Raw genomic sequence first — 16034 nt, 5'->3', positions numbered from 1 at the left:
CAATCTGCTAATATGTCTCTCAAGAGATCGGAAACACTGATAATTGTGCTTGAGAGGAAGAACAATGGAATGTGGAGAGAAAGAGACCGACCGAGACCCATTTAATTCTTGTTATATAGTTAGTTTTTTGAGTGGATCTTTTATTTTAAATGGGCTTTAAACTTGAGCCCTAAGCTAATTTATTATCCCAACGAATTGTATTAAGACAAATACCACATGTTCACTCTTAAGTGAAAATGGATGAAATACTAAAAAAATGGACAGAAATTTTTTCTAAATCAGTCTGGAAAAAATATTCTTCAACTCATTTAAAATAGTGTCAAATGTGTATAAACATTTAAAATGTTAGTCTAAATTATTAAACTGTAATTAATAATTTAAAAAAATTTAATGTGTATTTTAAATATTTGTAAACACTTGACACTATTTTAAATGAGTTAGATAATATTTCATTCAGACTTTTTCTGTCCATAAAAAAAAGAAAAAAGAAAAAAAGTAGGTGTAATATTTGATGATAATTTATGGTACCAGAGGGAAAAAAGTAGGAGAAAATGGAATCCGGCGCGTCTCGTGGGAGTTGCAATGATAGACATGCTTCACGCGTGCACCTCAACAGAAGCTCTCTAGTCTCTACGAATATTAAGGAAACAAGGCACACAAACTCAACTTTCGCTTTTGCTCTTTCATCCAACCCCACACCAACTGCAAATTACCTTACTACCATCTCCCAAATCAATTGAAAAAAAATAAATTGACAAAGTCAATAAGATGCTTTTAACCGTCTTCTGTCTTTAGCTTTTTCGTAATGTTGGTATTATTTTTAATATTTTAATAATTTTTATGCATATTTAAACTTTTTTGTTTTTTTAAATAAGACTTAACACGTAAAATATTTAATAAAAATGTGAAGTTAAACTTTCTCGTAATGCTAGAAATTATATTTTATTCTTACAATTACTATACAATGTTTGAGTATCAATTCCAATCGGTCCGAGTTTGTTAAGGTTGTCGCATTAGCATTGCTGGATAATTATGAGATAAAAATGTTGTTTCTAACATTACTTAAAACTTTTTCTTAATAAGTGAGTCGGAAGACATAAAATATTAATGTGAAGTGAATTGTAGAGATAAAGTTTGAGTTCAAATTGCTTTAATATTATGTTAAATGATCAATTATTTGAAAATTTTAAGTTAAAAATAACAATTTAATTATTTAATTAACATTCTAATTGAATGAACATGAAGCATGTTACGGGAATATTACACGGTCCAAATAAGATCTAATGCTTTGACAATACATGGACTTATTACAATCACATTGTTCTCACAAGAAAAAAAAAAAACACACATATATATAAGGAATAGCAATGTTCCTTCAATGAACAAAAAGATAAAAGAAAAAAAAAAGGTGGGGGGGGGGGGGAGTATTTTCAATAAAATACCAAAAAAATACCTAATATTCTTCCTTATCTTCCTTATCTTCCTGCTCCTATCATAACGCACCGTTTCAAAACATTACTGTCTAATGAAATACAGTGTGGTATAATAAATGTGAGGAGTGAGAAGATTAAGTTGAACTTAATTTTGCTTTACTCCTAACTTCTTATCTTAATTTAATACATTATTGAACGACAGCTCGTTATCCGTTCACACATATACATCAACATTTTCACAAAAAACATTTAATTATTCGTTCACACCAGCATGCTTCATCACCATATACATTAAACAAATACAACTTGTAAATCGCAAATACTTTCAACCCACAAAAGTTTATGCCGTTTAACATCAATATGACTTGGTATTTGGACGTTATCGTGACCATTAAACCAACCCCCAATTTTTTAAGGGAGAAAAGCAAAATCATTTTTAGTCCTTTAGTTTTTTCGTGTAATTTTAATTTAATTTTTAACTTTTCAATTTTGAATTTATTTCTTTTAAAAAAGAAAAAAAAAAAAAAAAGATGACGGCTAATTGTGTTATGTGGCACTTGCACTTATAATTAATACATGATTTGTCGTCCTCAATAAGTAACTCAATTGATTGGGATCACGCCTAATGAAGCGAAAATCATTAGTTCGAATCTTTTTCCTCCATCTTGTACAGACATGTAAAAAAAAAACACATAATATGTCAAACAAAAATTACATTGTATTAATTAATAGGTGTCATACTGTTAATTAATTGGACATCAGATAATAAGAAAACTATTTAAATAAAAAAAATCTAAGAATGTAATTGCCAAAATTGAAAACTCAAAAATTAAATTGAAATTCCAAGAAAATTTATGGAATTTTTCCATATATTTTTTTTAAAATAAACTTTGCATTAAACTCAGCACGTTCCTAATCCTAACCTAAACAAAGAACAAAACAAAGCATAATTAGAGTAGTGGGGCCCAAATTCGTCAATTTCACGAGAAAAAGACACCAAACACAAAACAACGTTTGCCTCGTTACGAATCTTCTTACCACGATCGGCGACTATTTGAATTTCAAACTCGGCGTCCTAAACGTGTCCCCACCTGGTAAGTCAGCCACGCTCCTCAACGCGCCAACCCAATTTCACGACGACAATTATTATGTCCTTTTTCTTTTTGTCTTAAGCATTCCCACGCTCCCTAATTTCCCCAGAATCCCCACATGACTTTTCAAACTTTCACCGAACCATGCGTTGCCGCGTGGAGTACACTCGTGTTTGAGTTCGCGTGCCTTAAAAGCCTTCGCCTCCTTTTACTCATTTCTCAAACTCCAGTCTCTCACTTTTTATCTCTCCAAGCTCTTTCTTTCTTATTTCGCTCGCACTCGCCGGAGATCTGAAACTTGTGAAGCAGATCTTGGACTGGAAGTTAGACAGAGATGTCATCACCTGCGACGTCGTATTGGTGTTACAGATGCACGCGCTTCGTTCATATGTGGTCGGAGGATAATCTCACCTGCCCGTACTGCGACGGTGGGTTCATCGAGGAGATCGAGAACGCACCTTCCTCGGAAAATCCCAACCGTCGATTCGCTACGTCCGCCATGTACTTATTCGGATCCAATGGTCAAGATTCAGACAGAGCCCCCAGTCCAGTCTCCCGCCGGAGCCGCCGGAGATCCGGCAACCGTTCGCCGTTCAACCCGGTCATAGTCCTCCGTGGCGGCGCGGCGGAATCTGCCGCTGAAGGTGACGGAGAGAGGAACAGCTTCGAGTTGTACTACGATGATGGGGCAGGGTCGGGGCTTCGGCCGCTTCCGGCGAGCATGTCGGAGTTTCTCATGGGCTCGGGATTCGACCGGTTGTTGGAGCAGCTGGCCCAGATCGAAGTAACGGGGTTGGGGCGGCCCGAGAACCCGCCGGCATCGAAAGCCGCGATAGAGTCTCTGCCGACAATCGAAATCGGCGGCAGCCACGTCAGATCGGAGTCCCACTGCGCGGTCTGTAAGGAAGCGTTCGAACTGGGATCGGAGGCTCGCGAAATGCCGTGCAAGCACATATACCACACGGACTGTATCCTTCCCTGGCTTTCGCTCCGAAACTCTTGCCCGGTATGCCGGCACGAGCTGCCGAGCGAGCGAAACGAGGCCGAGATTTCGGAGGACGAGACCGTGGGACTGACCATATGGAGGCTACCGGGAGGTGGGTTCGCGGTGGGGAGGTTTTCCGGTGGGAGAAGAGCGGCGGCGGAGAGAGAGCTACCAGTCGTTTACACCGAAATGGATGGTGGGTTCGGGGCGGGTGGGGCTCCGAGACGGGTTTCGTGGGCTTCGAGGACTAGAGGGAGAGAGAGTGGTGGTTTTCGGAGGGCTTTCCGTAGTATGTTTTCGTTCTTGAGGTTTGGGTCGAATTCTTCTGGGTCTGAATCTGGGTCTTTGAGCAGAAGTCAGAGCAATTCGGGTTCTGTGTTGGGTAGGCACGCTCGGAGGCGGAACAGAGCTTGGGTTTTGGAGGATCAGAGTGGGAATAATGGAAGATGGTGATTGATTTTTGTTTTTGGGTACAAATTGATGACAAATTTTGAATTCCTTTTGGTTTCTTTGATATCTTTGTTAAATGGGAACTATATTTAGAAGTCAGAAGTCGTTTTTGCTGTAAATAGCATTGAATTTAGCAAGATTTTCGATTTTGTTCTTTACCGATGGTAGCTTTCAAGATCAAAAGAACAATTCTTTTGGAAGTTTTCCATGAAATGGAGGCTGAGTACAGAGAGAATGGGCCAGTTTCGTTTATTATAAAGCAGAAAAAAGTCAGTTTTGCTGGCCTGAAAATAGAAGGTGTATTGGCAAGTTACCAGCTTGAAGGCCATATTGGAAGCATTCTTTAGTTCTTTGTTCTAAATTGTTGTAAACTTTAGCTTCAGTTTCATGTAAAATTCTTTTCCCTGGCGATCAATCTATTAAACTGCTGTCTGGTCTCTCTCTATTTGTCTCAATCTCTGTGTTGTTCGAACCGCTGCTAATGGCAGTTGAATTAATATTCAGATGGTCGGAATGATGGCAGATTTGTGAGTGATTTAGCTCATTCAAGTGATTTATTGTGGCTGAAGAATTCAAATTTTCCATGACCAATTATGGGTCAAACGTACATGCTACTACAGATTTTGATTGCAACACATATTTTATCTGCAGCTGCTGGCTCATAAAGTCTACAATCTGCATAGGCCTGTTGGATCTGCCTTTCGGCAAAATGATGCAATGACCAAAATAGTGGCATTTGGCCCTAAAGCAAAGCACTTTGCCATGTGCTTTGGCTTTTAGCGGGGGCTTCTTTGCCTTTTCAGCCCATGAAATCCACTAGTGGCATTGGAACATGGGAAGCTCAATCAACTTTTCTTGTTTTTTTGTCATATTCAATAAGGAAAAACAAAAAACAGGCTAGAAGGGGAGGGGGTCTTTTTTCCATGAGAGAATGGAGGAGGTCGAGCAACTCAAGTGCTTGTAAGCATATCGTGTAGGAAATGATTGTGTTTATCTTGCTTTTGGACTATAAGGAAGAATTATAGCTCCCTTCCTCTTATTCATGCTATCATATTTACTTTCTCTAATTGCCATCATTTTTATAATACCTCTTGATGGGTTGTTATCTACTGTCTTTTTCATCCGGTGCCCACTGCATATTCAAATCTTCGTCTTCGATCTCTCTTCGGGACACAATAAGGACGTCTAGCAGTTTATCTCGGAATCTGTCTTTAAAGTTATTGATCTTATATATATATTGGGTCGTGGAAGGAGGACATCGCAATTTTAATAATAAATTGGACAAAGCATTGTAAAAATTAAAACATTGAAAGTAAGATTACAGAAATAGTGGGAATTAAATGAGGTTATATGTAGTTAACCTTTTTAATTGTGTTCTTGTAAACATAACAAACGGCCCCATACTCTTATTCATTGCGTTGACAGATCAACTAAAAGCACAATCTGCCGCTGAAAGGGCCGCCAGCAATTATGTCTGCGGGCACGGGGTATACAAAATGAGAGTTGATGAATCTGGCCAACCAGAGACGGAGAAAGAGAAGGAGAAAGGTTGACACATTCAACTCTTGGGGTCAACCTGCTATTTTCTTATCCTTAATTCACATGCCAATGCTTTTGGTTCTCTTTTTAGGGAAATTTATACTACAATTTTTTTTTTTTTTTTAATAAAATCACATGATAATATTTTAATGATAAATAAATCAAGTAATAAAATTTAATAGGAAAATTTAATTTTTTATGCTCGGTTTGTTTTGATGTAAAAATTTAACAATGAAAGAAAAACGACATGCAACTTTCGGTGAATACCACAACAAATTTTGGCAACCTTCAACGACCAGCGGGAGACCTTTAGCGACCGGTAGAGGATTCTAGCAAACCCTGACTGTAGCAAAAAATGAACTTAGTGGGTACAAGAAGGAGAAGGTCAAACTTAAAAAATGGTCTATGATTTTTTTAAAAAAAATTGAAATCATTTTATAAAAATTAAATAAGGTTTTTTGGTAAACTAAAATGTTTTCGGTTTGATCATGATTTCGGTCATATTAAACACCGAAAAATAAGGAAAAATATTTTTACATCGAACCAAGCGAAGCCTTAGTGAAATCAATTTGCAAAAAAATTGTAATCAAAGGTATAATCTCTAAAACACCAGGCTAAAAAAGTCATATTCCCTGTGCCCCATTTGGTCATCACCAAAATATTATAGTAGGTAGCTCTTATTAGCACTAAATTATTGGAGTGCAACGACAGCGTTTATATCACTAAATTCAGCATCCATCCAGTTCCGCAAAAGCAGGTAGCTAGCGTTTACAGCTGTTGGCAGTGCCAGCTGGGTCTGCGCCAACTTTCAGTGACGTCTCCGATGGTTAAACATGGAGAAATCGAATCATCTTTTCAAAGTTGAAAGCCTTGTTGGAATGGGGCCTCTGCCGACCAACGCAATTGTTACCGGGTTTGTGCCGGCGACCAATTTGCCAACAACCTCAGACTGAACCTCAACTTGTTCGCTTTCGGCTTTGTTTTAAAGGAAGTTGACTCGCTCTCGTTGATTACTTCTTCTTTAGCCATACAAAACTGTTGGTTGTATTTCATAGTCAATTGGTTGGAAAATATTTTTCTCCACCGGTGACCTTTAACTTGTTCCCACAATTTTTTCTACTTTTCAGGTGCGAGTAAGATTAATTGTAGTAATGGAAAATCAATAACATCATTTAACATTCAAGAGATGTATGAAGAATTAGTTGGTCGGGCCAACAAACTTACAATGGAGAAGAAAACGAATACAATTGATGGATGATGACGGAAAAACATTTTGATGCGTAAGTCAATATTTGATTAGAAAACAATAGTAGAAAACTCTTTTACAATGGTAGAGAATGGATGTTTTGATACTACTCGATAGCTCGTTTAGTTTACATCATGGGATCTCTTTCCTCTGCATGAGTCCTGTCAGGTGTTTCTTACTATTGAGCAATGTTTTGATTGAGCATGGTATTTGGTTACTAACCTTAATGAATCACATCTTACGTCGTATCTTGTCTTTCGGTGCGTTACGGTTATGCAAATTCATGGTGTCAAATTAAATGTCACATGCTACTATTGCAGGAAGGTAAGTTATGGCGTGTATATTAAAGTGTGGTGTTGTCTGATATTTTACGAAGAATATAAGAAGTGATTGAAGTAACACTACGTGGCTGGATGACGCTCATTCTTAAACTCATTATATATTGAGTTGTTGAGCTCTATAAAGACCTGATTAAGTCTAACTTGTTTGTAGGGTTACTTGTGAGTTACACCTTATTAGAACTATCTCAAGCATTGGGAGCCCACTGTAAGAGATTATTCTTGAGTACGCCAATGTCTAATCCATCAGTATAAAATATATATTTAAAAATTCCCAAAAATCAAGTTCATATTACAAGTTCACAAACTTGCTTGCACGCTAAGATCTTCCGTGTCATTGGTCTTCTTTATGGAAATGGGGAGCATTTTTCAACACTATATATGTATTGTAGTCTTAAGAGTAGGCTCTGTTTCTTAATATGTTTAGTAAGGTTTTTTTATTTTTTTTATTTGAAAAAAGATATATATTTTTTTTAGAAGAAATTCATTCCGATTTTATTCATGAATAATCAAAAGCATAAAAACTCTTATAATCATAAAACATAAAACTCTAAAATTCATAGTCGAAGTTAAAGGATTACACGTCATAGATGTCAAAAACATAAAAATCTTACATTAAAATCCTATAACTTCTACATCCGCTAACCCATGCCTAATTTTCAGCTTATAGAACAGATCTACCCGATGCAGATTCAATCCAGGACATAAGTAGCCATTTTCTAGGCATGAGCAAAAGCACCATGCCAAAACTAGTCATTTTCGACACGAAATACCAAAAAATTATTCACGTCCTAAGCCCAAATGCCAGGACAATAAAACAAGCAAGAAAATACGGCTTTGTTTGGTAATGGGGATGGGGTTGGCCCAAACACTGTTCATCACAATTTCTCAAAAAAATCAACATCAAAACATTCTAACTTTTTCACTTTTAATATCAAATCATTCACTTTTTATTATTATTCAAATAAAAAAAATCACTACAAAACAAAACTTTTTCACTTTTCCATACTACTTTTTCATTTTTTTTATACTAAACATTCTTATTTTTTTTTTCACATCAATCTACATCAACTACAGTGTTTAGGCCATCCCTTTTGCCAAACACCTCTTACAAGGAAAAAATTGTTTTAATGTGATATAAATATGTAAATTATTTTTGTATTTTTAAGAGTGTTTTGTGTTTGAGTTGTATTTTTGTTTTGAGAAGAAAAGAAAAAAATATATATTAACAAAAAGAGGTGTTTTTTTTTTTTTTTTTAAGAAAAAAATAAGAGAGAGAATATTGGATGTTTATGAGTAGATAATGTTGGCATATATAATTGATTTTCCTAAAATATCCTCAGGGGACCAAGGTATCTGTTTGTTACGTTGGATGCCAAATATACGCGGGCCCGGAGGCAATACCTACTCGGTAACAACAAGAATCAGATTTTAAAAATAAAAAAAAAAATTATTAAGATATTTTATCAAATTTAATAATTTAATAATAATAATTATTATTATAATACGATAAAATTTCATTAATTTAGTTTGGAAATATTTTATATTGATAAAATGCTACTTTTCATGTGCTATATAATGTCGTGGCAGCGGTTGGATTAATAGCAAGGCGACGTGGCACTCCGTCTAGAGCCTCCCAGAAAATTATAGATTACAGAAAATGAGAAAAACATTCAATAAATAAATAAAGTAAATCCAAACAAATTATTGAAACGGTTGGGACAGCGAGAGCGCTATCGGCAACAACAGCAAACGTAGGAGCAGAAGAAACACACATTGTACCTTCGATCTCTCCCATTCGTTTTCCAACAACGCGATCTGTAAGTGTTACCTTTCTCCTGCAATTCAACTCTGTTTGGTTTCCTAGAAAATTGCCGGAAAATTGGAAAAGAAAACCAGGGTTTCTGATTTTACTGGTACCAATACATTGCGGCATTTTGAGTTTTCGTTTTATCTTCTCCTCCCAAGAGTCTCAGCAATACGTCAAGTTTTGCTTACATTTTTTTGGGGGGAATTTGTGCCCTGGTGTGAGTGTTCGTTGAGTGAAATTAGGATAATGACAATGTGGGTTCTGTGAAGTAGAAAATGCTGTCTTCATGCGTGTTTCTGGTTGTAGAGCAACTCAACGAATTAGATTCTTGTTGGGGTTTTTGATTGGATCATTCTATGAGAGTATGAGCAATTTTTGTTTTTTTGTTTTTTTTTGGGTTTAATTTTGATCGCTGAATTTCGTGTTGTTACTTGCATGATTATAGTTCCTTTATGTATTAGGATAGTGTAAACTTGCTGATTCCCAACCCAGTTCTATATGGATCGCAATTAGGAAAGTGTTTCATTAAAGACGAGCACCTCAGGAGCATGACAGAAATTGGTCTCCTTTTAGTCAATTTCAGTGCTCCCATTCGTGGGTTATTTAGATAATGTCGTTGTTACTTTGTAGATGCTTTGTTTTATAATTGCGGCGGGATTCAGTACTAAAATCATATTCTTTGCGGGATCAGCACTCTGGGAGCCATGCTTCAGTACAGCAGTGCATTGGTGCTCAGAAGGCAATGTTTTACTTACCCGGGAGTACAGAGTACTGCTTCAGTACTCTGGGAACAATGTTATCTCCTCTCACATAACAGTTGAGCTTTAGGGACTTGTATGCTCTTTTTAATTACTTGGTCAATGGTCTGATGAATCATCCTCTTGCTATTAGACCTATTCCACCATGCACTATATGTTTGGTTATGAGCGTTTTTTTTCGTTTTGGATCCCTTTGGTGCATCTGGGTCATTATTAATGATGCTTCCACCAACTGATTGGTGGTCTCCGTGCTTTGCATCTGATTTGCATCTCTATAAATGTACTGCGTGAACCTATAAGACCATGTTACATTTTTTTTAGGCATGAGTTGCAGATAGAAATATTGGAACCGACAAGTATGAAGTCTCCCACATTAGATTTCACAACATAATAGATTAAAAATAATCAAGTGTATTTTGACCATCCAATATCTTCATCAGATGGGTGGGTATGCTTTCGATTTTTAAATCAAGAATCTTGCAGAGATACATCTTACCCATGTAGGCATATCTTGTGGGTGCTGGTATGTTATCAATATGCTGTACTGGTATAGTTTAAAGAGTTTGAGAGCTGGTGCTTGGGTTTGAGGCTCAGATCCTGGTTTACAGATATTTCTTTGTCAATGTATATCTGATGTGGAAATCTGGAGATATCTGCTGTTATCTGAGACAAGTTATTTGCCCGTACTCATCTCATGATGAGTAGAAACGACTTCCCTTTTAGGTTCAACAGCTACATATACTGCAAATATCTTTTGAACATTATGCACGGCCGGAATATCAATATTCTCTTTTGATTGTGCTGATGCTTGAATTTGCAACATAAAGTTCTTCTCTGCTTTCACTCTCTGATTTATGACATGTGAACGAAAATTCACTTGAAAAATGATTCTATGACAAGTCAATTACTACTTGCTATGTATTACTACGTTTTTACATTGTTGATGTGTTTGAGTTGAGCAACTGATCAATACGATTGCTGATTTGCCATGTTCTATGCTTGAGTGCCACTCAACATTTTGCTGGTAATTTGGACAGGTGACTTGACAGCACCTGTGTAGAAGTAACATCACTGGTCTGATTTTCTTCCAGTATATTTTTGGGAAGATTGTGAGAGATACTAATAACTCGCATGAAGTTTAATATATATAAACTAAAGTCAAACACTTGCTACTGGCATCTATGGAAAATCTGATGTATGCAGTGATTTTGTATCTAGCAAGTAATTTAGTTGATCCAGTTAAGATTCAGAATGTAAGATTGTGTTTAATCTGTGTAAAGAAGTAGAATTAAACTGTTTCTACTTCTTGCAATTCTATTCTCTTACTGGAATATGTTTGCAGGATCATTGTGTATCCTATTCATGTATTGATTTGGTGTTTTGAAGTCTGAACTTACTTTTATAGACTTGTTACTGTACTTGACAAGTGAGGTTGTGTATATTTAGCTAACTGTTAGAACTTACTGATCCTTTTTATTTGGTTTAGAACTCAAGTCAATAATGTGCTAAATCCTGACTCTCTGGGGTGGGCTGTACTTAAATTTAGCTTGTGTTAGTATTACATAGGACTTGCTATATTTAAGCATAATCTCATAGTATCCTTTATATTTTGAAGGAAGAGGAACTTGGAACCATGAGTTTTGTTTTTCGAGGGAGTAGAGCAGATCTTGAAAGTGGATTTCCAGGATATATTCCTGAACCACCTGCAGTGGTATGTCCACACGTTACTAGGATGCGTCTGCACTTTTCACTTACTTTTTTACCTGTCTCTCAATTAGATTATATCTTCAGAATTTGCTATTTTAAGATTGTCACCATGCTGATTTCGCTTTTTCCTATCAGCGTATTCATACAACTCGGCCAGTTAATACTAATTCACTTGCTTTTCTTGTCACAGGTAATGTATTCGACTCATGTCTTTTTCTGTTCCATTACTTGATGTTTTATAAGTGCATATGCTAATCCATATCTTTACCTCTTTGTTCAACAGTTATTTTGCTTTTCATGATTCTGAATTCTCATCAGATGTCACCAAACTTTTTGGTATGTTCTCATTAAGTATTTCACATGGGCATGTACTTGTACTTCTGGTAAGTGATTCCAAGGCATAAAACATACACATCAATTAAAGCTGGTAACCCTGTTTATTCATGCATGCAGCTCTGGGTAGTTGTGGGTGTCTTTTTGATGGCCACAAGCCTTAGGATGTATGCAACTTGTCAACAACTTCAAGCACAGGCACGGGCTCATGCTGCAGCAGCAAGTGGCTTGCTTGCTCATACTGAACTGCGACTGCACATGCCACCATCAATGGCGTTGGCAACAAGAGGACGATTACAAGGACTGAGACTCCAGCTTGCACTTCTTGACCGTGAGTTTGATGACCTAGGTATTGTCCTTTTTGTTGAAATGTACCTTTTGGATTTGTATGATGGGGTCACCTCTTGTAAGTTGGTGGTGCATATGCAGATGCCCATATCAAGGCCCATAGAATTCCTACCTGTGATTTATCTGTGGATGAAATTATTTGTTCATTCTGGTGCAGATTATGATACTCTCAGGGCATTGGACTCTGATAATACTTCCACCACTCCTTCAATGAGCGAGGAACAGATAAATGCTTTACCTGTTCACAAGTATAGGGTTGCTGGCTCAAAGAAGTAAGTTAGAAAGATGTGTGGATGAGAATATGTTGCGTCTTTAAATGATATTATAACCTCTTTTCAGTCTGCAGTGATCAGTATATGGATGGCTCATAGATTATGATAACATCAATCCAGTATTGAACTTACCCTCAGTATTATCACCTGATAGAAAGTTACTAACTGTTCATTACAACAGTCATATTTACGGTGAAGAACGGAATGAACTTCTGACCCCATTAAGTAAGGGAGGAAAGGGCAGTAAACTTGTAACTCTGGATAAATAGTTTGATTTGTTTAATTACTAAAATTGCTATTAATTTAATTTGTTTAATGAGTATGATTGCTGACAAAGAAGATCCTTAGAAAGTCTTCTCTTTTATTTGCATCTCGTATATTGGAATTTGACTAACCTGGATGAGAGAGGAATCCATTTTTTCAGAAATGCTTAGGAACTATTTTTATGTCTAAAATGCTGTATTCCATATGAACTGCTGGTTTTTGCGAAAAGTATATATAAATTTGTGCATCTCTCCATTGCACCATGACAATGGTTTGAAATGATGTTTTTTCTATTGATAGTGGCAGCTCATCCCCGCAACAGGAGTCATCTTCTTCAGGCCCAGCTGAGGTTTTAGTTACTTATTTTTTGCGAGTTTGATTGAATAGTGAATAAGAATAAAGCCTGTGATAATTGAAGCTCATTAGAACGGCAATGATGCCCCTGGGGGAAAAAGAAACAACTTGCAATTGAAAGCTTGTTTGTTTTGGAAGGTTATAGTCCTTTCCAGTTATAGTAATTACAGCATCTGCCTGTAATTAAACTGGTAGGAAAACTTTCCAGCTCTGCCAAATGAGCTTGTGGAATTCAGTGCTCCTTCATCATCATTATATATACTCTTTTGTGCATTCTCTTAAGTTTCTAGTTTTCTGTTCTGCAAGCAGACTAAGCAAGACTGTAGAAAGGCAGACGGGAGCATAAAGGGCCCAGAAGATGAACTGACATGCAGCATTTGCTTGGAGCAAGTTAATAGGGGGGAGCTTGTTCGTAGCTTGCCATGTTTGCATCAGGTTCTTCCACTGCCCATGTTGAATCCAATATACAAGATATTGCAAATGATTTTATTCCTAAAATTCATTAAATATTTCTTCTTGGCTTTTTTTGGGGGAGTTGGGATAGATGCAGCTTCTTTAATCCTTAATCTTGTTACTAAAATCTTTGTTACTTCATCGTACTTTTTTTTTTTCTCATATTTCCAAAATTTAGCGATGTGGGTTTCTTGTTTTCTTGGCAGTTTCATGCCAATTGCATTGATCCATGGCTGCGGCAACAAGGCACATGCCCTGTTTGTAAATTCAGGGCAGGATCCGGATGGCAGGATAGCAGGGAGAGTGAATCAGATGGCTCAGACATCGTTTAATCACTTTTGTTAAGTAATCCATCTGTAAATGCATTACATATTTGTGTATAATCTTCTGGATTGGCCTTTTCCTTATTTGGGCATCTATTTTTTACCCAAAATAACAAAGGTTACCAAGCTCCTCTGCCATTTACTACTTCTTTAATTGTTTTAGCATTCTTAGCTCAAAGTTATGAAACTACACATTTTTACTATAAGTAACGTTAGAAATTACATTTTTTTTTATCGATGCTGATATGGTAGTATTAACCATCCTTCCAATTAGTTATTGTTTAAAAATAAATAAAAAATTTAAAAGTTGCTTGAAACTAGGACATTAATATTATGAGATAGTGAAATAAAAATATTGTTTATAACATTTCTATCAATGTTAACCACACCTATATGTTTTTTACACTTGCATGACGGGCGGGATATGTATGTTGTCACGTTATTTATAATTTTATGAAATAGAGAGGATTCTAATTCGTTTGTAATAGGGGGCTTTCTTTGTTATTTGTTTATTGCATATTTCAGAAACTAATAGTTATTTACAAAAGAAATCAAAGTTAATGCCGAATAGCAACTGTGCAGTGTCAATCGCCCGGAATCTTTGAAAATCGTTTGTGACGTGGAGCAAGAATGCTCCCAAGTTGTCGACTTAACTACACAAAGGAATTAAGATAAGACTAAGACAGCTTAAGGGGCGACACGTACAGCCTTTTGTTTCTTAATTACGTTTTAGAGTTAACCTTAGCTATTGCCCTCTAATTGCGTCATTGTCGACATTATTAATTAATTTTCATGATAAGTGATAAATAGGATCCTTGCTTTCGTCCTTAATTATTTTCTTCTATAATCTCAATATCTGTTTGGTCCGAATTGTCTTCTATATGTTAATCGGAATCTATTAGAGGCCAGCTTATGAGTCACTGGCTCATAGGTCCGGCCACAGAGAGAGCAAAAACAAAGAGATGTGACAATTTCAATGGTAAAATCGTTCTAGTTATCTACAATGGTACATATAATAATAAATAATTAATATTAGGCCTTATTTTAGAGCTGAGTTGGGTTTGGGAAAGAGAGAAGTAAACACAAAGGACCTTGTTGGGTGTAGCAATGAGTTGAAGCTTTTTAGGGAAGGCGAATCACATAGAATATCGAGAAGGTTAGGTTGTTATCGGGAGTAGTAATCCCCTTTAGTTGTTTTCTCTTCTAGCTTGTGTGATTGTTCAAAGTTGTTATTCGGGTTTAGATATTTTGCGTTTAAGAGCATCCATATTGAGCTCTCTATATTTGATTTGAGAAATGATTTATTTTCTCCCATTATTCTACTTTTAAAAATTATCATTAAATATGTCAGGCCCACGTGTGGAGGATGAGAGAAAGACCATGGGAGGATGAATATATATAGTACCTTTCATTTGGTTTTTCTCTTAAATTTGAACAAAAACACCATTTAACAATTCTTTTGAGCCAATGTTAAATATAACTGGTCATAATTCTTCTCCAAATGTAAAGAGCCAACAAAGTAAAAGATACCTCTTTTTTTTTTTCTTTTTTAATATTATTTCCTTCAGGATTTGGCTTACATGCTGTTATTAAAATAACAGCATGTATGCTATAGTTTAATCAACGGTCAAGATTGAATTTCTCAAAAAAAAATTTCATTTTCTCTCTCCTATTAAATACTTCTAAAAATAAGTCAACTTTAAAATTAAATCTTGACCGTTGATTCAACTACATCATGTAAGCCGGATCCTTTCCTTCATTGGCAACATTACGATTAGTTAATTGGTTCATTACGTTTGCCCAAACAGTTAGTTAATTATGTTCATTATGCAGCATTAATTTTGTAGCCGCAATTACGAATGAATTGAATTCTCATCACTTTTAGGATGTAGCATTAATTCTATAGCATTAACGCATGAATTAAATTGAATTGAATGTTGTACAATTGAACGCCCGCCATTACGCTTGAATTTCCAAAACATCTTTCTTTTTCAAAAAAAAATTTTGAAAAAAATTTCAATCTCATTGAAAAAAGATCACGAGCTTGAATTTCCAAAACATCTTTATTTTTCAATTTTTTTTTTTGAAAAAATTTCAGTCTCATTGAAGAAAGATTACGAGCATAATGCTCTTACATTGTAGAGCAAAAAGTTCTGAAAAATCATAGCCAAAGCTATGAGGCTAGGGGGTTATAAATCATAGATGCTTACATAAAAATTAAACATTTAAAACTTATCTATGACATCAATATCCGTTAACCTATGACTGTTTTTCAGTTGTAACACCAGATTTGTTCCAAACAGACTCAACCCAATGCATAGGTATATAGC

General features: G+C 35.9%; 2 protein-coding genes across 4 annotated transcripts; both read left to right on the top strand.

Annotated features, from left to right (window-relative positions):
- The first annotated feature begins 2748 nt into the window (after positions 1 to 2748).
- Positions 2749 to 4414, top strand: LOC132163649 (E3 ubiquitin-protein ligase RDUF2). Its single transcript, XM_059574018.2, has one exon. It carries the CDS (start codon positions 2859 to 2861, stop codon positions 3960 to 3962), a length of 1104 nt encoding a protein of 367 aa, XP_059430001.1. The 5' UTR covers positions 2749 to 2858; the 3' UTR covers positions 3963 to 4414.
- A 4367-nt stretch (positions 4415 to 8781) lies between these two features.
- On the top strand, positions 8782 to 13835 carry LOC132163871 (E3 ubiquitin-protein ligase SDIR1). Of its 3 annotated transcripts, none has more exons than XM_088519109.1 (9): positions 8782 to 8902; positions 11266 to 11361; positions 11493 to 11547; positions 11641 to 11693; positions 11811 to 12021; positions 12196 to 12310; positions 12875 to 12923; positions 13235 to 13363; positions 13588 to 13835. In XM_088519109.1, the coding sequence occupies exons 2-9, from the start codon at positions 11284 to 11286 to the stop codon at positions 13711 to 13713; spliced, it is 816 nt and encodes a 271-aa protein (XP_088375235.1). In that variant the 5' UTR covers positions 8782 to 8902; positions 11266 to 11283; the 3' UTR covers positions 13714 to 13835. The 3 variants fall into 3 exon arrangements, with proteins under 3 accessions (XP_088375235.1, XP_059430234.2, XP_088375234.1); XM_059574251.2 differs by having other exon boundaries at positions 11811 to 12039; positions 13238 to 13363; XM_088519108.1 differs by having other exon boundaries at positions 11811 to 12039.
- The last annotated feature ends 2199 nt before the right edge of the window (positions 13836 to 16034 follow it).

Source organism: Corylus avellana, chromosome 8 (assembly GCF_965113065.1).
Source record: "Corylus avellana chromosome 8, dhCorAvel1.hap1.2, whole genome shotgun sequence".
Taxonomy (NCBI): Eukaryota; Viridiplantae; Streptophyta; class Magnoliopsida; order Fagales; family Betulaceae; genus Corylus; species Corylus avellana.
This window is presented reverse-complemented; position numbering and strand designations above follow the sequence as displayed.